The sequence below is a fragment of the Diachasmimorpha longicaudata genome, chromosome 10, assembly GCF_034640455.1.
Source record: "Diachasmimorpha longicaudata isolate KC_UGA_2023 chromosome 10, iyDiaLong2, whole genome shotgun sequence".
NCBI lineage: Eukaryota > Metazoa > Arthropoda > Insecta > Hymenoptera > Braconidae > Diachasmimorpha > Diachasmimorpha longicaudata.
The window spans coordinates 2,785,483-2,810,794 of NC_087234.1; the positions used below are offsets into that span (position 1 = coordinate 2,785,483).

General features: G+C 34.9%; 2 protein-coding genes and 1 long non-coding RNA gene across 10 annotated transcripts; 1 reads left to right on the forward strand and 2 right to left on the reverse strand.

The window, feature by feature from the left end:
• Positions 1 to 95: 95 nt before the first annotated feature.
• On the forward strand, positions 96 to 2,408 carry LOC135166476 (uncharacterized). The gene is made up of 2 exons (XR_010299692.1): positions 96 to 903; positions 955 to 2,408. It is a non-coding gene; the product is annotated as an uncharacterized LOC135166476 (long non-coding RNA).
• LOC135166459 (glutamine--fructose-6-phosphate aminotransferase [isomerizing] 2-like) lies at positions 1,578 to 14,529 on the reverse strand. Of its 8 annotated transcripts, none has more exons than XM_064128680.1 (13): positions 14,351 to 14,529; positions 10,686 to 10,793; positions 10,169 to 10,258; positions 9,464 to 9,607; positions 9,041 to 9,207; positions 8,748 to 8,889; positions 7,287 to 7,310; positions 6,952 to 6,972; positions 5,662 to 5,822; positions 4,807 to 5,046; positions 4,162 to 4,605; positions 3,347 to 3,631; positions 1,578 to 2,954 (listed from the first exon to the last, which is right to left on the reverse strand). In XM_064128680.1, exons 1-13 carry the CDS (start codon positions 14,355 to 14,357, stop codon positions 2,709 to 2,711), a joined length of 2,079 nt encoding a protein of 692 aa, XP_063984750.1. In that variant the 5' UTR covers positions 14,358 to 14,529; the 3' UTR covers positions 1,578 to 2,708. The 8 variants fall into 8 exon arrangements, with proteins under 8 accessions (XP_063984750.1, XP_063984752.1, XP_063984755.1 ...); XM_064128682.1 differs by having other exon boundaries at positions 5,662 to 5,819; positions 14,351 to 14,527; XM_064128685.1 differs by lacking the exon at positions 7,287 to 7,310 and having other exon boundaries at positions 14,351 to 14,528.
• A 2,654-nt stretch (positions 14,530 to 17,183) lies between these two features.
• LOC135167077 (NAD-dependent histone deacetylase sirtuin-1) lies at positions 17,184 to 25,116 on the reverse strand. Its single transcript, XM_064129934.1, has 3 exons — positions 24,961 to 25,116; positions 20,959 to 22,991; positions 17,184 to 20,680 (listed from the first exon to the last, which is right to left on the reverse strand). The coding sequence occupies exons 1-3, from the start codon at positions 25,109 to 25,111 to the stop codon at positions 20,636 to 20,638; spliced, it is 2,229 nt and encodes a 742-aa protein (XP_063986004.1). The 5' UTR covers positions 25,112 to 25,116; the 3' UTR covers positions 17,184 to 20,635.
• Between the last annotated feature and the right edge of the window lie 196 nt (positions 25,117 to 25,312).

Below are 25,312 nucleotides of genomic sequence, written 5' to 3' on the forward strand. Positions count from 1 at the left end.
ACCGTTAATTCACCCTCAGGGTAAAATGCAATAGAAATGTTAGAAAAAGATCAAAGTGATTACAGGACTCAGCGAGGGACCTTTTAAATGGCTTGGTTTCCATGAATGTAATAACACCCCCAACGCTCCATAACGGACCCTACAAAATTCAGTATATTTTCAAGATCTTCTGTGGCGAATGTGACTCTTGGGGGTGGCGCACCATTTTTAATGGCCAGCCACCATAAGGTCCTGAACACCCTGACGGAATACGGAAGCATCATTATATCATCAAGTGAAGGTGATCCTTGGCTCTCGGTAATATTCCTGACGAATAAAAAATCTCTCGTTGGAGATTCTGGGACTGAAAACGAATCAATTTACCTTCTCATCAAAAAAATTATCTACCACTTCGATTAGATGGAGAAGTTCCTTTGCACGAAAGGAAATTTTAGGGAAAAATTAGACCTCCAGGGGGGTGGAATGAGGGAGGAAGGTTAGGTTTATCATAAAATTAGTCTCCCAAGTCTAATTTTTCGCACAAAACTATCACCCAAAAAGTGGTTGACTGTCATTTCGTCGCAGATTTCATCCTCTAGAGGTTTAATTTTTATCCAAAATTTCTTTTCGTGTGGGGTAACGGTCGCAGGACATCTGTCAGATATAAAAATTAAAAAAGGAGAAAATACTTCTACTATCAACTGCATTTTGCGAAGAACAGGAGGCGCCTGGATATTAGAGGTTAGAATTTTCCAAAGTCTCCTTCGTTCTCTTGTATTTTGGGTCCTTAATCTCTATTATAAGACAGATATAAAGGTGTTGTATCGGCTAAGCGAGGTCGGTATCCCAAAGGGTCTTGTCAGTGTTTGGTTGATGATATTTTTGTTATTATCAACTGAAATGGTAGATATTTTCGACGGACAGGTAAACACCTTTAGTCCCGGAATCCCCAAAGAAATATTCTTTATTCACCAGAAAAATTGCCGAGAGCTGGAGTCGAACCAGGTTACGCTTCGAGCGAATTGTTTTTTAAGACAGACGTCCTACCACCTCAGCCAAGAATTACTCTACACTGATTGACGGAATGACGACGACTGCGGTAGCCGTCCAACGAGGCTCCCTAATTCCAACGATTTGTACCGATCCTTCCCGATCTCGGCACGATCAATCCCGGTTTCGAACTGTGTACAATAGTTGTCTTTTTGCCTTCGAATGCAAGCACTACACAAAGACGTTGTTGTACCTCAGGAACTACTCTACCGATCGGGGTGTACCTGGGTGACATAACAGAGCTTCATCGTAGCTTGAATTCAAAATTTTTCCGATTGAATTTCACCGCATTTATGTTAAATTTTCTCACAATTTATGAATAAAAACTCAAGTTATTGGACTCGTATTGAAATGACCTTGAATTGAAATTTACCATACACTTCATAACATTCTAAACATCTTGAGATAAAAATTAGAGGACCGAAAAGTCCTTGAAATGCAATACTTCCAGCAGGAAGACAAAAATAAATAAATTCAGTGGCCATATTTGTTACGAGCGAATTTATTTCCTCATTCCTTAAGGATTTTATCAATAAACAAACTACGAATTTCAGCATTATATAAATTTATTGACCACAATTATATAAACTATTTCCTCCTTGACATTCCTCCTCAAACCCCTATTGCAAATGGTTATTTGATTTCGTAAACGTCCTGACTATTAACATTTGATTCAACTTCAACTTGACGATTCCATCATATACACTGTTATATTACAAAAATAATTTCAAATCTCAAATAAAAATTTCACGTTAAAACATCGTCAATAACCCTTAATTCTAACGATTCATGATTAAAACAACACGTTCTACGTCTCGTCATATCATCATCCTAAGCCTAGTGGAACCGATTTATAATTAAAATCACAATTAATCATGCAGAGCAGTAACAATAATACAGTAGGTCAAACCTGATAAATGCAATTCGATAGATTTTCGGGAGAGAATGCGTCTCTCCTTTCACTTTTCCTTCGTTATTTTTCAGTAACAATTTGGAAAAATCCAACAGACTGAGTCTTAAAACTAACAAAACGAAAATAAAAATAAAAAAATGTGATCTATTCATTGAGTGATGAGAGGAAACGAGCTATTCATTCAGTTTTTTTGCAAATATCTTTAGAGGGGAAGAATTTAGAAAAAAATAGCCCAATTGTTTTGCGCAGAACTACCTACTTTTGCAAATAATGTCAAATAATGTCAAATAAATTCAAAACTTGAGGAAACATTAACAAAATAGTCCCACTAATTCTATAATTTGTTTTTTGTTCTTTCCTTTATGTGATAATAATTGTTCGCTTAAATCGGCAATAATTGGTGATGTGAAAAATGTCACGAGACATCTTTTGCAGAGAATTTCATATCCTTCAAAAACCATTCAGGCGATAATCCTTCTAAACTCATTATTGCACTAGATATTTGCATAAAAACTCGAGGTGAATTTAGATTCCTGTCCTATCATCGCTGTTTCAGCCTCATCAGCTCTGTAATCACTGAAAAAAAATAATGATTTCCCACTCTATCGGCAGTGCCTTATCTCTAGATTGGATAAGAACGTAAAAAAATAGCAATCTCACAGGATTATCGACCCCAATTCTAGTTTCCATAATTCTAGAGTCGATGTTTAGTGTCGTGTGACTTCAATTTCTCCCGAAAAATAGAAAATGTCATTGTTGAGGGATTTTACTCGACTGTTACGGACTTTGCCAAGTTCCTGGGGCAATCCACGTTGCATCCACGTAGCACAGCAATGTGAAATGATAGTAATTGCATTGGGATGACAGTTAGAATGCCTTGGAGACAATCGACAGTCTTTGGCACCTCCAGGATACTCGATGCCAGGGCTTTTGTTTCGTTATCACCTACTTCGCAGATTATTATCGGCTTTCCGTCACGTGCTGTTACTTGTTGAAGAGCGTTCATGCATTTCTATAAATTAATTATTCAATTGCTATAATTCAAAGAGTCAATTTGGATTTTTCATATTCAGTCGTCTCAAGTTTAACTATTGAAATAATAAATTAGTTCAGTATTTGGCTCATCAGTCAATTTTGTTCTGCAATATTTTTTATTGCTACTTTTCTAATTTTCCTGAACACCAACGTTTCTCGAGTTTATTTGCTAGCTTTTCCGATTATTCAATCGATGACCGTTCAATTAATTTTCTCTTCATGAAACTCGATTGTCGAAAGTTCTAAATGAGTTGAAACGCTTCAAAAACTTCTCCGATGTTATTTTTTTTAAAGAAAAATTTTATCAGAAGTCGAGAACGTGACTTCAAACTTTAAAATTGAAGTTTTAACTTTCTTCACTTCACTCACCGTGTACACTGGATCCCTCATAACAATCATAATTATCGGCATAGAATCGTCGACGAGTGCCAGTGGCCCATGTTTCAATTCCCCAGCCATGATCCCCTCGCTGTGCATGTAAGTCAACTCCTTAACTTTCAGGGCACCCTCCATGCAAGTGGCAAAGTTGTAACCCCTTCCCATAATTAAGAGGGATTTATTCTGATATAGAGACTTCGCTAGTTCCTTCACTTTATCATCCAACTTCAGAACTTCACGGATTTGGTTATCCAGGTTCTTCAATCCTTCGATAATCTGCAGAATGGATATCGATTTTTAACATTTTTCTTCATTAATTATTTCATTATTTTCATTAATTCTGGGTTAATAATTAATTCCTTTGATAGTGTTTATTTATCGTATATCAGAAAAGTTTGTTTCAATTCCCCTCTAGAGTCTAATTAATTGCAATTCTGAAAATATAATTCACTGTAATACTCTATGTTGAATTTTTTACCAGTAATTCCACCAAAAATCTAATTACAATTTTTTTCTTAATATAATTTACTGGCTAACTGGTGAAATAGTTTAAACGGATGTTGACCAGTTTTTAATGAATATGATGAAATTCCAGGGAGACTAGCAAACTAATCAGAATATTCTTTATAATCGTTAATTAGCTATGCAAATGCAAATTTAATCTCCTTTATATATCTAAAAATTAATTCCACGTAATTACTTTCTCGGTTCCTAAATAAATTAATAATCAATGTTAACTCAATAATAATCAGACAAATGATATCGATGAAATATTATTTAAAAATTGAATTCAATTGAATGATCACCTCAAGGCGTCTTGGACGAAGGGAAATTCTGTCCTCACTCATGACCAACGCAAACATCACCAGCGCAATAAATTGTGAAGTGTACGCTTTAGTGCTGGCAACTCCGATTTCAGGTCCAGCATTGATATGAACACCGCAATGTGACTCACGACAAATGCTGCTGCCTACAGTGTTTGTGATACCCACGATGAGTGCCCCACGTCCTTTGCAGTACCGAAGTGCCATAAGAGTATCAGCTGTCTCCCCAGACTGGGAGATAAAGAAACAGACGTCATCCCTGAAGACTGGGGTGTTCCTGTCGAGAAAGTCAGACGCGAGTTCCACCATAACCGGAAGCTCCGTGAGTTCTTCAAGAAGTTGACGAGTGGCTACGGCTGAATGATAACTCGTACCACAACCGATCAGCATCAGGCGACGACATCTCTTTATTTCGGGAATGTAATCCTGAAAATTTATGTCAAATAAATATAATTGAATCGAATCTAAAGGAATTTCATACGTTTTTCTTCATAATTACTGAGACTGACAATCGACCTGATATTAATTTCGTAGCTCTGAGGCACCATTTCGACGTTACAATCAATCGTTATCAATGTCCATCATTTAGCATATGTCTAGTTAAACAATTACACAATATTTACTCACAGTAATTCCACCGAGAGTAACTGAATTATTCTCGAAGTTGAGTCGTCCCCTCATGGTATTAACCACTGACTCCGGCTGTTCGAATATCTCTTTCTGCATGAAGTACTGATAATTTCCCTTCATGATCTGCTGGATTTCCATCTTGAGAATTGTTATTTCACGCCCATGTGGATCGTCCATGCATCTACGCAGACGATGAATGCTCAGGGTTCCCTGTTTCACAGCAGCTACATCGTCATCCTGAAATTAACCACCATGAAACAACCGTTAATCGCATCGAATCAACAAATGCATTTTAAAAAAAAATACAAACCGAAAAAACAAAATCCGGTTGTTCATTACTCATTAACGAAATTGAAAAAAACGTCCGTTAACATCCTCATGCAGTGAGTGCCTCAATAATATTTTCAATGATTAATGTTTTGTTGTGCAACTATATCGAATAAAACGGGAATTAGTAAACATAATCACGTTTTATATGATATGTAATCACTGAATAATAAATCGCGACTGAAAAACATTTTGCCAGTGCCCGAAATAAATTTGAAGTCGCAGAACGTTCTTTTTCATGAATCGTCATGAAATAGTCGATCGAAAAAATTAAAAAAAAAATTGATTGTCCCAATTGAGGAGCTGCAAAATTATTGTGCACTTAGAACAATATAATTCCGAGAAGGGAATTAATTTAACAATTATTTTTTATGAAACCTCAAATTTTCATGGAAAAATGAATTAGAACTGTTAACTTTTCTTGCGTTTTAGTAAATATAACTACAATTCTAGTAAATTTTGGTTAACAGAGAGAAAGTCAACATTTTTAAAACTGAGCTTATTAATTTTGATTGTTAATCTTACCTCGAGGAAGATAACTCGATCAGTGTGCTCAATAACAGCACTAGCATCAGATGCGAAAAAATACTCAACTTCTTCAGCCACAAGGGGTTGAAATTCAGCGGTTGAATCGCTTCGCGACATCACTGGTACCTCAGTGCTCCTTCCATGAGGCCTGTGATCTGCTCCAATTGATAAAATTATCCTTATCATAATTATCATAAAACAATTTTAATATTTAGGCAAACTACCCTCCACTGGTTTACACCCACCAGCCCAGAGTAAATTCTCATTAAATATTTACAAGTATTTGATCGTTTTTAAATTAAACCGTAGTTTAGGATTAGAATTTTGTTCAAATTTTTTTTCTGTACTCGTGCGGAAAAATGATGACCGATGATCGGTAATTGTCAGCTTAAATGGAATAATACATAATAAATTAAATAATTGAATAAGAATATGTTGTATTTTATTGAATATATCCCACGAGAATTGCGAGGTGGAAATTTTTCTACCATTTTTTTTGAGGAAAAAAATTTAAGAACGAGAAAAAATTTCCGGGGAATTTTTCACGTGATGGAAATTTAGGAACCGAAAAATTGTGATGCCCTAATATATCATGACTATACAGACAATATTTGCGCTAACAATTGGCGGGCCAAAAAATGTATTAAAAGTATTTCAAAAGCGCAAATGAGAGCTACACCTGAACTTCTTCAAGACGTAATACACATTGACAATGTTATCAGTATTAATTCATAATTGATTATTGCGATACAGATTACTTGACTTTTCTGTGAGTTAGACGCATCTTAAACTGCATCTTTATGTTAATAATTACACAATTAATAAAGAATTATCTGAAATTAGTGGTTTAGGTGGACTCAAACAGGACAAGTTAATTCAGTTTACATTTCCGTTTTCGATAAATATCGTTAACCAGTTTCACCTTCAATATATTTAACGATATTCATTAAAAACTAATCTCAAGTGAATCAGATTAATCTCGGGAATTGAGGAAACAATTAACACACAAGGACCAATGGACATTTTAACAATTACGGATTGAGTTCAGAATGGAAATTAAGTAAAATCGATCAATCGAATTAATTTCTATTCAGAATGTTCTGAAGACGTGTATACTTTACCCTTCACCTCGTTCAATCTGAATTCATGCAGATGCCGATGAAAACAGATGTCAAGTATCAGCACAACAAAATGCAAGCAACAAAGCCACAGTAATTTTTAAAAATAACATTTAGCCCATTCCCATATTCAGAGTTGAAATATAGTCCTATAAATAAAAAACAGTACCTTGGGTAGTAGCTTCACCCTCTGAGGATCAGCAAACGTAGATTGATATCAGGACGATGACGAAAAAAAAATTGCATTCATTATTCATCACATAAAGCCTAATCTATAAACTAAGGACAATCTTCACACGATGAGAACATAATTCAACATGTAATGAAACAAGCGAAACATTAGCGTGTTACAATCAACAGAAAGAAGATCCAAGATATAAAGGAGAAAGATAAAATCATTCGAGACGATCACTGATTATTTTTTTGATTTACCCCCGTAAACCAGAATAAAGACTTACGATAATCTATTGATCATCAATATCAGTTAATTATTAATATTTGTACCTTTGGTTTCACGCAGAAGATCATCTGTTTCAGGCAGATGGTGGAGAATGAGGCCGAGGGAGAGGTCATGCAAAAAATAATATAGTGTAGTATCCAATAAATATTTTTTTCAAATAAACTGTAAAAATTAAATTGATATATTTATAAATGATAATTATTGAATAAAAGCTCTAGTTTGTAGCAATAATTGATTCTTTACTATCAGCAAAGATAAATCGTAAAAAAATGGTAAATCGATCAGTAATTAATGATTGAACTGGAAAAACGTCTTTAGTAATTTCGCCAATTTCTCGGAAATTAATTCAGATGTAGGTCCAATAAATCGGTTAAGGGTATCCAAGTATCTTTTGTAGTTTAAAACAAACCACACTGGAGATTCTACTATTTTCAATCATCGAATTTGTAGACTAAGTTCAGGCCCGATTGGATAAACTGAAATATCTGAAATAGATAGTTTTTGTTTTTCCTGCATCAAGCAGAGATGCAAAAAAATTAAACTCTGTATTTTCAGTTTTTTTGTACTTTTTTTGCAGCATATTTTGATTTGTTTGTGCATCTCTGCTTGATGCAGCCCTGCACGAAAGTTGGAGACAAAATTTTTAAAAACAATCTATTCCAGATAATTCAGTGTATCCCACTAAGCCTTAAGAGAAAAAATTAAAAAGACATTTTTAACAGAATTTTTATTTTAAAAAATGTTGGTTGTTTGTAAACTAATATTTGAAATTCTTTAAATTTTCAAAAAAATCATGTTTACAAAGATGTAATACGTTTCTGATAAAGTCCTGAACATAAATGATTTGGTTGCATTTTCGAACAAATTATTTATGCAGTGACAAAATGACTGTTTTTAATAACCGGCGCCCAAAGTCTGACCAATAAAATCGTTGTAAAATACTCAGAAACTAAGGATCCAATGTGGTTTACATGAAAGTCGTCATATTCGACTTCAAAAGTATAAAAGTATTCCACTGGCCTTAGCCGAATAACTTGGATATCATTAATTATTTTTCTACTGAAAAAAACAATCGATGAATCAACAAAGCAAAAGCTTCTACAATTCGTAAAGTCAAAATTACGTTTCAACAATTTTGAGGATTATTCAATTTAAATTTTTAAAAAATGCAATAGAAGCTTCAGCATTTTTCTTTGTACTCGAAATTTTTGACTGATTTTGTTAAATCTGATATTCATGCAGTGAATTAGTCCTCGTAGGGAATGTATTAGTCCAGAGTTGCTTTCATGCACAGAATTTAATCCATAACATTGATTATCGGTTTTTAATTAATTAATCACCACCACACGTCCACCCACAAGAATATTAATCTGGGATGCGATGAGACAAAGGGTTAAACCAAATTCATTACTCGCCTTTAGAACTCCTCAGGCCTCATACGTATTTGTAGAATGTAATTAATGATACTGAGGACATTGTTAACCATGAAAATTATGATTTTTTACCTTTTCCATAGAGAATGGGGACGTGATCGGTGAAGAGACGGGTTTTTGTTTTAATTCCAACCAGCAGGGGTGATCCTCGTCTTGTTGCGACACATTCGCCTGGGAAGAATTTGCTCTTAAAGCAGAGGGCAAAAGCACCTTCCTAAAATAAAATAAATGAAATTTTACTCATGATATCTCATGTTACGATAATTGCCTAATAAATTAAGAAATTGCTTCCGACTAGTGAAGAATAACATCAGGCCAGCATTGAGGTATATGTGAGCGAAAATGTGAGGGCATGTTAAACTCACCAACTGCTGCACAACTTGTTCAACAAGTTCTCTGAATGAATAACTGGGATGTTGAGTCCAGAGATGATGAATAAGTTTAGCAATCACTTCAGTATCTGTTTCACTTTCGAAAACGTATCCCCTCTGCTGCAAAAGTGTCTTCACTTCTTTGTAATTCGTAACAATCCCTGAAGATTAGATGAAAAATTAATGCCAAATGTAACCCACATGGAACCTGAATGAATAAACAACTTGACGAAGGCAAGATCGATAATACACGATAGAAAAATGATACAAAATGAAAGCCCAGAGTCGAGTGGACTAATCTTATCAGCTATCTGGGCGATAACTAATGGATTATGATGTTAAATAATCTTTATGATGATTTTTATTTTCTTAATATTGTTCATAATCATTTCCTGGATTCTGGGAGTATTCACTTACCGTTGTGCACAACTACGAATCCGTGATCAGGATCGGATCTTTGAGGATGGGCATTCACGGCAGATGGTACCCCGTGGGTCGCCCAACGGGTATGGGCGATACCCACGTGGGAATCAGTGGTATTTTCGAGGTCAAGATTTGTTTCTAAACATTTAAAAAAATATTAAAATTGTTGGATCTAGTCGACAATGGAATAGAATGTTTATAGAGAATTTCATGGACCGTAAAAAAGTTCTGTGATTTTTATCGCTACATACAGAACTTGAAAAGACATTTATTGAAGAATAGAAATGAATTTTTCGAAAAATACCTATTTTAGACTGATAAACGTTGTTTATTGTAGTGTCTAGTATTATTTTTAGAAATGTTTATCACATTATATACCAAAATTACATGGAATACCTTTAAATATTTCTGCGAGAAACACTTTAATTGATAATTCATTGATTTGGTGAAATTTCGTAGATTTTTTCTTGCATTTATAGATAAAGATATCCTGCATTTTAATCGAATGGAACGCCACAATCAAATGATTCAATAAACTATAACAATAATAATTTCCAATAATTAAATTTTCTCAGTGTGAAAATCTTCTCGGAGATTGTACTCTATTCAGTTGAAAGTATTAATAGACGATGATTAATTCCATTCCTTTAATAAATTTTTTAATTCCATGTTTTATATTGAAGTGAGACGTGCACTTACGACTGAAAATTTCATCCTCAAGCGCTTTGACCTTTCCCTGTTTCTTCACGATGGCAATATCCTCGCCATTAGGAGAGTCCAGAGCCACTCCTGCGAATCGAAAAAATATGCAAAAATGTGGAAAAAAATCAGTGATAGTTGAAAATGCAAATGCAGCAGGTTTTCGTTCGTCATAGTTCTTTCCCTCCCCTTTGAGAATGACCTGACGAGTCTTTGGAATGCATTCCCCAGCCCTCGAACGTGTGTTGGATCTTGATTATTATCTTTCGAATATCTGAGAAATTATTGAATGTAGAGAGAAACATCTGATGTTTTTCTGAGCGAGACAAAAAATACCGAATTTAAGAAAAAAAAGGAGATATCAGAATTCGTTCCCTTGAATATTTCAAGAGTCAGTTCATTACCCCGAATCCACCATTCGTGAAAATATTCCCTAAAAGCGAATAACGAACCGACTGTTCAGATTTATCCTCCTGACCCCTCCCCCCTCTGCTAACCCATTAATGAAAGTAATTACCTGCAGAGTCATATCCTCTGTACTCCAACCGCTTCAGTCCTCCCACTAGAAGCAGCAGAATCTCCTGTCTCGTCTTCGGGGTCAAGTGGTTCAAATAGGCAAAAATTCCTGTAACAAATGAATCAATTAAAATCAGCTAAATAATTATCTGTCACTTAAAAAATATTATCACCTTAGTAAATGTCCAATAAACTTAAAGGACAACACCTTTTCATTCAACAAGTTCATGATTTTCACTTTCAAGTCTAACCTTGTGAGAATTGAAAAATCACAACCTTGAAGAAATTCGAAAGGCTTTCGTTATCGTCTCTCTCACTCCACCCCTCTCGCCCCTTCCCCGGGTGAGAATTCCATCTCATAAAATGCGGAAACTGTATCCCAACACGACAATAACTAGATTCAACTGCATTCCAAACTCGGAAATATATCGCATCCGTTTCGTATCTACGTTTAAATTGTAAACAATTTCGAGTTTTAAAAAATAGTAAATTCCCAGAAACCGGAAAATTCCCGGAGGAAATGTGAGGTAAGGCCTTATCAGGATTTTATTAGTCGTGATAACGATTGCTGGGTAAAAATTGAAATGGATTAACAGAGATGAGGAGTTGAGGAGAATCCTTCGAGTGGGTATTAATTAATTACCGGACCCGGAAATTAATTGTTCAAGCCCTAATGTTGTAGAGATTATAGTGATCGTTAATTTAAATACTTTGATGTTTATTAACGCATTTAAACCAAATGATTTGTTCTGCTTAGAAAGAAAAATAATCGCTTAAATGATTGTTTTTTGCGATAAAATCGATTTCATGCGATTCCATTTGTGTTTTATGTCAACGCCATTGGATTTCGGAGGAAAAATGTTTTCTAACTAAATTCGAAATCGACAGTGAATTAGATGAAATTGATTTTGCCGGAAAAAAATATTTACTGAAAGACCAAAATGTGGATTGTACGCAATATTTTTTTCAAAAATTCACCATAGTAAAATTTGAAAAACTGTCGAGTGAATATTTTACACGACAACAATCTGAATTTAGTTTATCACTTCGTTACTAACATGAAAAATGTCGAATGTGATCGAACCACCGAAGTCGAAACTAGTTTTAAAAAAATTAATGATGATTAAGAAACTTCAAGTCTCAATCCAACAATAAAAATTTGTTCGATAACTTCGGTTTCATTTACCTCCCCCCTTTTCGCCGCATAAAAAAACCTGAACAAATTGAAAAGGTCGACGTCAAAAGCAGCGTTCACACCTGAAATGTCGAAAAATTATTTACCATAATAATTTCTTCCTATTTCCCAACTTGATCACTAAACATCTGTCAATTCTCCCCGTAGTTTCGAACAAAGTAAGAGTTTCAGTTAAATGTCAGAAGTCAGAAGGCGACTCGACTATCCCAATAAGTATAAGAAAATAAAATCACGAGATATTGCAGAGACACGAAACTTTCACTCAGCCCCAATAACTCGTTCCGCAATTTTTATCCATACGGAGGTGAAGTTAAAAAAAAATTTCAAGTCGACTACTGACTTAAATATCGAGTACGTGAGTTGGCGTAGGTCGTTGTCCCCGATGGAGAACCTTTTTATTTACTAATATACTGCCTGTTTTTGTCTTACGAAATAATAAGGTGATCTTTTCAAATGAAGGAGTGCTTGCAACACTTAAGAATTTAATTTCCTATTTTTGTCCCTCTCTCTCTCTCTCTCTCTCTGATTTGATTCGAAAAGAAATCGAAAGTTTTTTTTCATAAATCGCCCTTGAAGCAGGAAACGAAAGTCAAACACGTGGAGTTTAGGAGATGAAGTTCTGCGGAAATTTGATTATTGTTTTTATCGAATGGGTCTAACGTCCGGCTAATTGTTCGTGTTATCAAACGTTCATGGATTCCCAACTTTGTATCAATTTTTCTCATGAAGAATTGAGAATTTCCACATGAACAAAGAGAATGACTGGAATTTTTTGGAATTCAAATTCAAAAAAATGAAATTACTATAATCATTATCATTATTTTTTATTTATTTTTCTATTCGATGAAAATGTGAAGAAATGTTGTTATTGTTTGTTATTGGAAATTTTATCCACTGCAAAAAAGTTTCCATCCACAAGGTAATATTTGATTTGAAAGGTATTTTTCAAAAAATTTAGTGAAAAGACGTAATTTATTGTTTTTAAAAATATATAAATTAGGTGTTTTATATATATTTTATATATATATACATATATATTTTTTAAAATTTTGGAAAATATGAAATAGGCCCAATTTATATTCGTTTTTTCAAAATTTATTCCATTGGATCTAAGGTATTTCGCCCTGTGGCCATTTAGAGTTAATCACCTGATTATGAAATCATCTCCCAAATGAAATGTTTCAACTGAGTTCTGACATTTTTGTTAATACCTTCTGTATTCCTATAGGGAACTTAAGCAAAAATAACATAAGGAAATTTATCAGTGTTTTGCCCTCGAACTAATAGTTTTGGAGATAATCGTTTAATTACGAAAGCGGTTTCCATATGAAAAATGGTAATCGACTTTTGACATTCTTTTAAAGAGCTTATCTATCTGGAGAACGAATCATCGGATTGACAAAAGTCATAATACATTTTTGATTCATAATTTCATGAGCTACCATTTAGGTTCAGACATACTTTCCTCTAACACCATTAGTTTTTGAGATAATCGACTTCAAAGAGAATGGAAAAAATTAAATTTTCCACTGATGTATTTTTCCTTTTATTCTCATCACTTATTCCTTGTTAATATAAAGAACAGTTGATGAATTATTAACGGATCGATGTTACGATCGAATAATCAACCTTTCTTAACACCAATAATCTATCGACCGAGTGTCAACAGACGCCAACAACGGAATTGAAACGAAAATAAATTCGTTTCGTTCACATTGACCGTCAGACATAAGTTTTTTTCTTTATTTTTCGTTTTCTTTTTGTAAATTGTTGACAAAAAAATATTCTATTTCTATGACATTAGAAAATATTTTTCATACAAAAGCGTTTGAAAACCAATTTTCATCCGCAAGATTTTACATTTAGTTCCAAATCTCATTTAAATTGTTAAAAAATGTTAAACCAAATAATAATAAACAAAACTATTGCTGTCAAACGTCGAAATAAAAAAAACGCCCAAAATTCGTCAAAAAAATGTTCTAAAAAATCGATTTTTTATCAAAAATTCTTTGGACAATTTCAGTGATTGGGTTTGAATTAATTAGAAATATTAATTAATTAAAAAATATTCTTCAAAAAACCTTTTAAAAATCCCTCTCCATCTGCAAGATTTTACATCCAATTCCAAATACCTTTTAAACTGTTAACCCATGTTAACAAAAATAATAATAAAAAATCTATTGTTGTCAAACGTCGTATCCCAAAGAAATTCCCAAAATTCGCATAAAATCATCTTCTCAAAAATAAACTTTTTATTGAAAATACTCTGGAAAGATCTAATGATTGGGGTTGAAATATGAACAATATTCGATAAAATTTAGGGAAAATATAAACTAATTCCCGGTGTCTTGACGTACATATGTTGACCATGGAAACGTGTCATCCATTCGCAGTACGAAATAGAGTAATGGATGATATCATTCTCGAGGACTGTGAACCAATTGAAATGTAGCAACGAATAACGGACTCACCACACATACTGCTGCTTGTTTTCGTTTCAATCGGCGTAAATAACAAATTCGACAGGTGACGGGAGTAACAAATACAAAATGATCACTTGCAATGCTCGGTCGGAGCCAGTCTGAGCCGAAAGAGAGCGCTCCCACGGATTTTATTGTCTCTCCCAAATCTCCAGCAATCGGGTGATTTCGTGACCGCTCGATTGCATATGATGTAAAATCGTATATTTATTTCCTTGTGCACTACATGAGTCCCGATCTCACGGATTGAACGAATCGATTGACGCAAGAGCGATTTTATTCGATGAAACTATTGTTTCTCATCGATTTTTGGGGGTTTGGTAAGAACATGGCCGATGTGTTGACTCACATCGTCAGGATTTTTTGGCGGTCATTTCAAACTGAATGGAATGTTTTTTTATTTGTTTCAAAATTCGGGAGTGCAAAATTGATAGGGATCGATTAATAGACCTTTGAATGGAGCAAGAATGATTGTTTAATTGTAAAAATATCGGTCTTCATCGATTTTTAAGGGTTAAGAGAGAATATGGAAAATGCATTGACGCACGTAGTGAGGGTTTTTTGGCGCTCATTTCGAAATGAATAGAATCATTTTTTACTAGTTAGAAAATTCAGCATTATGAAATCAATAGAGACCTTTCTATTTGAAAGTCTGAGTGAAATATTCATGTCATCGGTGAACTGAAAACTTTTTGAAAATATGTAATCAAAATTCTGAGGTTATGTACGAAGTATTTGGTGTCGAGTGAATCTGCACTGATTCTCACCCTCTTAGAAATTGATTTTAATTTCTTCGGTGATTGGGGAGGTACAAAAAAAATCTTTTAATTTATTTGAGATTCCTTCAACGAGATATTAATGAAATTTAATATTTTAGTTGTGTTTTTTCTGTAATTCCAGTTCTTTTCAACCGAATTTCACGTATGACAGGTATCAATGTTTTAGTTTCTTCTGTCCAATACAAGATATTCAGTAATTTTTCCTTTGAATTCATAAGTACTCGCGAAAGCTAAATTGGAAGAAAAATTTTTTTATTATTTGAAGTTATTTAAAATTTTAGTTCTTAAAAAGTTCAAATAATTCAGTTATTTTTTTTCATCATTCACCTGACTCTCTTCTACCTCTGATCTGAGAGCGTTATAATCTTCGATTATCCAAAACAATTTTAACACAAAAGAATAGAAAATTACCCAATTTGTGTAAATAACAAATGTCTCATAAACAACGAGTAGTTGGAATGTTCGATAATCGAGTAATTTAGGATTGTTCAGCTTTTCCATAAATAAAAATAATAATTTTATTTTTTACTTAAGAGTACAAACTTGGTAGGACTTCCCATCGTGTCCAAAACTAATTGGTAAGTGAAGTGAGGGAGTCTTACAAATATTTTTAGGGGATATACAAGGATGATGACGTGACTTTAATTAATTAATGAATGGGAATAGGAGATCAGGAAGGGCCTTAAGGATTGGCGTGATTGGGACCCTTTACACAGGTTTATCTACGAGGAAAATATTCTGAATGGGGGTTTTTTATTGGGGTATTTTAATGAATATTAGGTTTCAAGAGGGGAAAATGTATTTTTTTAAGTTGGAACTTTGGAGCATACGACACAAATTTTTACACAACTGCCTTTGCGACTTGATACTAAATGCTCTCGTGAAAGTTTTAAACAACTGAAAAATCTTTATCAAAGTATTTTACCTTCAAGATATTGTTGTAGTGATATAGCACGGTCGTGCAGATCATTATATCCTCCAAATCGTGAGCGAAACATATTTTTCTGATGAATAAAAGCCACGAAAAAACCTCTTCCTGATTTCATATTTTGGATTTCCTCGAGACGACGTTTTGAAGATCCGTGTTTTTGTTACCGAACACGAAATCATCACTATCAGAGATACCATTACTTGTTCTCAAAGTAATGCAACTCACATTAAGTGATCAATTTATAATTTTTAGAAATCTACGATGAATAACCGGTGACAAGATTTTTGAACTTTGAAAAAAATTTTAAAAAATATTGAGGGGAAGTATTTTATACAACAAGGGCGGTAAATATTTTCCGATGAGTGTGACGATTGGAAAAAGTAGCCGCACATGTTCTGTCCGAAATTTTCCATCTTGAATATACTTTAAAAGCCATCATCACAGTCAGAAAAAGCTTTCATATAAAAAATATTTACTAGCTACAAAGAAATTAAAAATTTAGAATATAAATGATGAGTTTATCATGCTGTTACGAAAATAGGGCCCACTTCTTCATAAATTCACCTATAATTCTGAAGTTAAGTGATTTTGTCAGTAATTTTGAGTGATTCATTGATTAATTCCCAATGGCATCATCATTCATGATATCAGGGTCATCATGACTCATTCCCAGAATCATGTAACCGATTATCAGCGTTCTATTTTTAATTTTGAGAAATCGAAGATTGATCTTCAGCGATAAAATCCCAGATTGTAAGAGGTACTCTAATTAGCATCCAGTATCATTAATTCCTTCGGATTAGCGACAAAAGTTTCTGACAAGTTTTTTTTGTTCCTGAGTTTCATGTTTCTGAAACTCAAAAAAATTTCCTCAAATGTTCCTTAATAATCGGTAAAAAATTCAAATAATGAGGGCATATCAGCACTAATTACGTAAAACTTTATGATTGTTCACTATGATCCTAGACCTCGTGTGTAAATATAAATGAAGTGAAAGGAAATTTCCACATTTCAGTTGACTGACTCGATCAAACATAACAATCCATGTCTCCCCTAGACTCCAAAACTGCCAAAAAATATTCTCAATAACGTGGAAAAACAGGAAAAACACAAATAACCATTAATTCTCTTTATTACTGCTGAAAATATACATATTTATCATTGCCATGTACACCACACATCTTCACGTACTTCATTATGAACTATTTATCCTCTCGTATTCACCCCAATCATTAAGTACAAAATAATATCAAGACACCCCGATAATTGATCAGAAGTCATTCTCCCTCAATGATAATTACACGAACAATAAAAATAGTCACTCTCCTTGTTCCTCGAAACTCCACTACCTCACTACGATCTTAATCGAACCACGAGGATTGTTGTGAGAGAATATTTGCGATTGTTTACCACTGAAATTATTGATTAATCTCTGTTGCATCCCCTTAACACTAATATCATTAAATTATTTTATTAATTGTCATCTGCCAATTCATCTCCTAAGACAATCCTTACCCTCAAGATTTCTCGTTTATTTACAGACTATTCCCTATCGTTATTCAATCTCATCTACGACCATTTCTAATTTATATTTCATTCATTTCTCAATTACATGAATGTTTCATGGAAAATCTTCGTAACAATTGCGTTAGTATCTTCGATAATTTCGACCGACACTCAATTATATTATTGCATACACAATTGTTAAGTGATTTTCTAGGATAATTCTAAGTGTTATCGCAAGCAACCCTCGACGATACTCTTGAAAATAATCGATTGTTATATTATTCTTCCAACATCTTGAAATCTGTTGGCAAAAATGTCAAGTGACTATTTTTGCTGAAACTGAAATTTCTACTGAACAGAATCCCCTGGCGTTTTTTCCCTAAACAGATTTTCGCGAATAATTTTTGAAAAATTCGCCAAATAATATGAAAAATCCTGAAGTTTCAAAAATACCTCTCCAACTATTTTGCAAATATATTTAAAACCGCTGGATAAAAAAATATCAAGAGACCATTTTTGAAGCTCACAAAATTTCCCACTAGTTCCATTCGTCCCCCCCCCCCCCAACCCCCTCAAAAAATCTTTCAATCATTCATGATGAATAATAGTAATGAATGTATAAGGTAACTAAATAAATAAACACCTGTACACGATTCTCTTGAATTCCATAAAAAATCTTTAATTTACGATGTGATTCGATTAGATTAGATTCCTTATGCGTTAGTAATACCGAGAGAAAATAATTGATTCCTAAGAACTGGTTTCTTTTTGTAGATAAAGTAAACAATTTATATTATCAATTACATTAAATAACAAATTATAAAAAATTCAAAACTGCATCTACTGATTTGCGTCCATTTTGAAAATATCAATCGATTATTAATTTACTGATTCTTAACAGTGATTAATGAACGTGAAAATTGATATTTCATTCAAATCATTTATCGCTTCAAAATTCATTTAAATGAAGTAAAAATAATAAATATTCTTATACACATACATTTTTAATTAATATATAAGTCAGTACCGTTGCAAGAAAATTTATGAAACAAATAAATTGATTTCTGTCTTTCATTGGATGATTTCAAAATAAATTAAAGCTAATCATGAAATTTGATGAATATTTCATGGAAAAATATTAATAATATTAATCAATTTAATTACATTTTTTTCTTTCATATTTGTTTTCACTTGGATGAGTGCCAGTAGCATTTTTGTAATGTATATAAATAAATTGGTATTTTTACAAAGCGAAGAAGAAATTGAATATCAATGTTTATAAAACATTTCGAGTTATCAATTGAGAAGATAATCTTGGGGTTCATCTACCCTATTTCAATTAGTTCCTACTGCTTCATTTGAATTAAGACATCACGACTTTAATTCCATCTTCTAGTACAAATAACCTCATCAATGTTTTTTACTTCTGTAGTTTTTACAGCTAATCTAGACAAAAAAATTCTTTTCCCTTTCATTCCTCGATTATTTTTCAACGATTTTTGTTCCATTATTCTGCGTAAAATACATATGTTCGTACTTATTATCTCTAGATCGAACTATTATGACTGTTTACGAGTAATTAATGCACACAATTTTCTGAAAGATGAGGTGATGGAGAACAGAAGATGAGTTCAATGATTATTCCAAATAAATGGTCTTATCGAAAATTCATAAATCTATTTTGAAATCATCTCCTCTTCTGGATCGACGCCTCTTAATTGTTGCAGCAGTTCTGCTATGATTTTTACATTTTTCTTAAGTCACTACACATCTTTTGCTGTCCATATAAAAATAACACGCAATGCTATTTAGCCTCTGGCATTGCTTTGTACATTCGCCTGTGCTCCAATTAAACCAGAGAATCAGAATTTTAATGAAATTAGCGATAACCACAACATATTAAGTTATACATTTTTCTTCAAATAAGAGATTAATCAATTGACATCAATTTAAATGCCGATTCCATTTTTTGGAGTAATTAAAGCAGCAGTAATTGATTTTTCACACTTAATGAGAGTAATTTAACCATCAAAAATCAAAGAAAGCTTAATTATCTAATTTCCTACTACATTTCTCCCCCCAATTTCAGTTTTTTGTCATTTTTTAACTTAATTGATTGAGATCGTATAAAAAAAGGGCAATGAATTGATCAATTAATCCCAATTAATCACAAAATATAAATATTATTCAATTCAATTCTAATAATTTATGCTCTACTCAATTTTCCACAAATTTATCGAAGAAACTTTGAAACCAAAGGAGTAAAATTCTCTATTTTACTATTTCGCATTTATCTCCAAAACGAATAATTATACGAGAAAATATCACACATATTTTTCGTAGAAAATTAAATTCCCTGTAAAAAATATTTTATGACAATTTCTCTTAAATTCACGGATTAGCAAGATAATGCCACTTTTAACAAAACTAGCCTCCCCATTTCACATCTCCCCCATACATTTGTTTAAACAATTCCAAAGTTAGTAAACGTCAGAGAAGTTTAATCACAATGTCCTTCCCATGCCTAAAAATGCAACGAAAACTTCACTCCCTATTTACATGTTCCACTACCTGTATACGCTCCCTTAACAATAAATCGACATAATTTTCCCTCACTTTTTCAACCCAACAAATAAAAATCGTTTACAAAAGACAGTATGTACAATAGTAGATAAATAATGTGAGCGATGACATAAGCCACCTCTTGTCCTCGATTCAATAAAGTGAAATGGAGAAATTAAAATAATTACGCAGAATGCATAAAAATTCGGTAATTCTATTTCACTTCGCAACGATTTTATCATTCGATTGCTCAATACCTCGGCACTAAGATGTGGAGAACCAATATTACACGTTACCCCGTACATCGAAATGAATAATCCACCTTCCCGACGACAATAGACATCAACTATTCTTTCTCATCGTTTCCAAAGCATCTCCCCGAACTCTCGATTATCCATGACCGGAGGATTTCCTCTGCTTAATGCTCTTCCGGAGATTATGTACAGACTGAATTGCACGTTTTCGTAACCTCATGTTACATTTTTTTTATTGTTACCCTTACGTCGCTCTGCGCTCATCCTCTGCATACGTTACAGTGGAGATCTGTCAAATTAAAAAAATAATTAACTTCCAGGAAGTTACAAATTATTTTTTGAGTGAATTTCAGATTTGTTCTCCAATGATAATATTTTACGTGTTGTGATATTTTGTTCCTGAACTCTTGCCACCCCCAGACAGGGCTACATTTTTAAACAATTGGTCGCCTTACTGCAACTATTATATAATTATAATTTTCAGTTCTATATCTCCCACTTAATTCTACTTCACTAACCGGTAAAAATTAATTTTGTTATACTTTTCTCCCAAACTCACGAACTCACCTCACTCCCCCTGGCCTCCATATCCGCAAAGTCCTCGCTCTCCAGGTAAACTTCAGCTCCAGGGAAGATGTACCTTCCAGATGAAACTTGATAATAGCTCCCCTCGGGTAATCTCCCCGCCAAACTCTCTTTCATCTCCCCCCACCGCCTCTCAATCTCTTGCCTTTTCTCATCGATCTCCTTAGCCTCCGAGCTATCGACACTATTACAACTGTCTCCTATTCCCGAATCGATTGCTGAATCGATAGAGGCATGTCTGGACTTTCCATACTTATCCTCCACCTCCCTCTCTTCAATCCTCCCCTCAATTCTCCCCTCAATCCTCACCTCCTGCTCCATCATCCTGGGTATCACATGGCACTCCTCAAGATTGAAAACCTGTCCATTATTTTCAGACGTTGATTCAACCGAGACAATTCTCGTGAACCTGAATCTCTCCCCCTCATCGCTAGACCTGGTGGATCCTGAAGATCTGTTCAGCCTCTTGGGGCTGCTCTCGACGCTTGAGTCGTCCAATGGCCTCTTGGGACTCTCCAGCAGTGAGAAACCTTCGTTTCCCTCCATGTGTCCGGCGTCAAAAGGAGAAATGCATATTTCACTGGTCCCCACGTGTTTCGGTGTAGTTGAGTTGATGCTCAAGCTGTCCTGGCTCTCGTTGGAGACATTGTGCTGTTTGAGAATGATCTCAGTGCTGTCCTGAGTCGAATTATTGCTCCTCTCCCAGGGATCTTCGAACCTGGGTGGCAACAGATGGGGGCTTTCCTCGAGGATCTTCTCACTCCAACACAACTCCAGAAATTCCTCTCCCATGAGGTGACACAGCTGATTGATGATTATATCACCATCACCCAGGAGTTCGACATCGAATTTAAGGTGTGGTAGGGACTCTCGATTAATGAGAATTTGGGGAACGTGAGAGGGAATTGATGAAGGAATGAGGGCGACAGGTCTGACCTTTAGGGAGGAACCAATAACAATCAAAAGATCGCAGTCGTCCTTGTCCTTGGCGATGGAATCGTGGAAGGCATCGGGAAGACCCTCCCCAAAGAAAACAATGTCTGGTTTCATAATTCCTTGTGACACCAGGTCTGTGTAGTTGTGACAGGTATTAGTGGTGGCCAGTGACGGCAAGGAATTGGTACTGCATTTTTGGCACAGGGGAATCCTCTGGGTAAATATGTCAGTGCGAATGTCCTCCGCTGTCACCTGGAATTTACATTTGGTGCAGGAGGCAGTGGCGAAGGATCCGTGACATTCTATCACATTCTCAATTCCTGCCACTTGTTCCAGGGTGTCGATATTCTGGGAGTAATTGCGCAGAAGTTTTTTGTGCTTTTCGAGCATTTTTATGAAACGATGACAGGGAGAGGGCTTGAACAGACCCGGATAGATCTCACGAGCGAACTTGAAGAAGGGACGGGGATCCTGAGCGAAGAAGTTTATATCGAACATTGCCTGAGGATCTGGTAAATTCGGAAAGTCCTGTGCAAGCCTCGAATATATTCCGTCTCTACTCCTGAAGTCTGGAATTCCACAGCTAACACTAACCCCAGCTCCAGTCAGTACAATAATTTTCTTACTATTCTTTATTAATCTAACCACGTCGTTGAGTGTGTTGACATAGCTCAGCTTTTCTCGTCTCGGTGGATCTGACATTATATTCAGGACGAGCTTCCACAACGTTATATCATCCACTTGTTCTGGAATTTGCGTTGGATCCATCAGTAACTGTTGAAGTAAATCACGTGGATCTGTACCAGTCTGCATCTGCTTCTGGACCCAGGCAGATGCACTCCTCCACAATTGTCCTGTCTCCTCGGACAGTTCAGACAAACCAGACAAGTCGGATAGATTGGAGACTGTCGAGGACACTTCATCCTTCTCGTCGGCGGTGTCCAGGGGACATCCGGTATCATCGCTCGTCGAGTCGGTTCTTGATGGTGTCGACGACATATGAGCTGAATCCGGGGTAGTCGAAACCGACTTCGCACCGTCGCTCATGTCTGTGAAGCCGCTGTCACCACCGAGAGGCTCTTGAAGGATTAAAGGTCTCATCAATATTATGAACTATGAATGAAGTTATAGGGGTTTTTAGAGTGTGAATTTTACTCATGTGCGGAGTTGAAGAAATAGACAAAGTCCAGAAAATTGATTCCCTTTTTTTTGAATTAATGACTTTTCATGGGGGCAGTTTACCCCCAAAAGCTTCACTCTTGGAGGTGATTCCACTTTCTAATTTAATGATTTTTTATCGTTTTTCTCTTCTGTTGTGAAGAATAATTGTCAAATCTTTTCTATTCGTACTGCGAATTCAAACGTTTTCAATCATCAAATTCGTGAATCAAATCCAAGTCACAAGAATCAAATGATCAAGTGACGTGACATCATTCAATTGACATTATTGGGATATGGATAAAAGTAGATAAATAAATGTGACAACACAATGAATTACTTTAACTTGAATCCTTTATTATTGACACGAGGAAGGCACGACTGCCCTAGAGGACCATTGTCCAGAGACTGAATTCTTTCTATTTGAAAAACCTTTACTAAGGGAAAAAACAAGAGAGTTTATGACTCCAGAGAACAGATTCTCCTTTGAATTCCACATGTGATGAGGATTGCAACGCTCTCAAGTTCGGAGCACAACAGATCATAAATTAATCCTTTTCTGGAGACTCTTCCAATCACGTCATAAACCTTGTCGAGTGATTTTTGAAGATAGGCAGAAGAGCTGTCTTCCAATTTTCCAACAGACATTTTGCGAAGAATCATTAGTTTTGGTCATTTGTTGTTCATGAATAAGAAACTAAAACTGGAAACTCCATTTTATGAAAATTATTCTAAAATGTCCCGAAACGAATTTGAATTTAAATGAAAGCTCTGACACAAAATTTAAAAAAAAGTAAGAGTTCACAGGAAAAAGAAATAGTTGAAGTACTTAAAGATCCTCCAACTGTCCTGATCATCATCATCCGCCCCCCTCCCTTATCGCAACCCTTCTGTCAAAATCATACCCTGAGAGAAAAATATCATAGACTCCTCGAAATATATTTTGTTGAACGCATATTCTATCGTATAAAAATATAATTCTATTATTTAAACTTTTCAATTCTTCATTTTCCCAGTAAGTACTTAATCGACCCTAGATCGTGAAGGATTTCCCTTGAAAATGGTTCATTATTCCATGAAAGATGTCTTATTACATGCGATTGCATTGACTTCGTCTGCATTAAGTTTTCAGATCAACGAAAGGCGATGCATTCAATGAAATATCACGATTCGATGAAATATCCAGGGAATACGAATCAATATACGATCGATCGAACCCTCATTTGATCGAACCATGAGGTTCCTAGTTGGAGCCCTCAGGATCAACAATTGAAGCACAAGTTGAATCACAGAGTCCCCCCAAAACTGCCGACATATTTCGTTAGATCCATGAATTATCCCGTTGGTACTCTTCAACAAAACAGACTGATGTCAAACAATAATCGTTTCCACTTTACTAAATGTTTTTCGCATCGTATTATTTTGACAGATTCCCAAAGCCCAAGCTCCCGCGTAAATGTCAAACATTCCATTCAACGTGGAAATATTTGTTTTCACAGAGTCTCATGCCATCTGTGAGTGTCCAAGGGAGCCCTACGTCTGGTTCGCCTGCGCTTCACCCAAAGCCGACTTATTCGACAATAAAAAGTCCGTCCATCGCCCCAGCCCTTCACTAATCCCCTCGGGTGTCTAAAAAATCAAAAAGATCACCTCAAATTCTCCCAAAATCACCCCCAACTCAACACTCAACACCTCCCAAAACCCGATAAAATGTCAAAAATTTCTGACAAATTTCATGTTAAAACCTCAGAGTTCTCCTGTAATGGCGGACCAAACCCCTTCCAACCGTTGGCAAACGCATCGATTTCAATGGGCGTAAACCCTCAGTCACCGCCATCTTGTTTTTTACAAAATAATTATTAAATTAATACCATATTTGCGCATAAATACCTTCAATATCGATATTTTGGGTATCACGATTGACTTTGACCTCTGGAAAATCGATATCAAAATTCACCGAGACACCATAAACTTCACTCTCAATTTTTCTACGTTTCACTTGATGAGCGGAATATTCTGGCAGCTCCGAGCCCGACGCCATTTTCAACAGCAATGCCTGACGAAAACGTAAAAGTTTAGCGAATCATAATTGATGATTTCAACGAGAGAGGGCACCACTTCATCATCAAACACAAAAGTGATCAAGAAAATTTCTCGATTGTCTGACGAGACAAAATCATTGGAAAAATCATTATTTTCGAAAATAAAAATTCTCAAACCATAAATCCGATAATAATAATAA

What these genes read in the sequence shown, in the direction of transcription:
- LOC135166459 (XM_064128680.1), bottom strand. An exon ending in ATCGAGTTATCTTCCTCGAG is followed by an intron (nt 5,047 to 5,661) that starts GTAAGATTAACA and finishes GGTTAATTTCAG; the next exon opens with GATGACGATGTAGCTGCTGT. An exon ending in TGAGGGATCCAGTGTACACG is followed by an intron (nt 2,955 to 3,346) that starts GTGAGTGAAGTG and finishes ATTAATTTATAG; the next exon opens with AAATGCATGAACGCTCTTCA.
- LOC135167077 (XM_064129934.1), bottom strand. Translation starts at nt 25,111, where the DNA reads ATGGCGTCGGGCTCGGAGCTGCCAGAATATTCCGCTCATCAAGTGAAA. An exon ending in CCAAAATATCGATATTGAAG is followed by an intron (nt 22,992 to 24,960) that starts GTATTTATGCGC and finishes TAATCCTTCAAG; the next exon opens with AGCCTCTCGGTGGTGACAGC. An exon ending in TGGAGGCCAGGGGGAGTGAG is followed by an intron (nt 20,681 to 20,958) that starts GTGAGTTCGTGA and finishes TTAATTTGACAG; the next exon opens with ATCTCCACTGTAACGTATGC.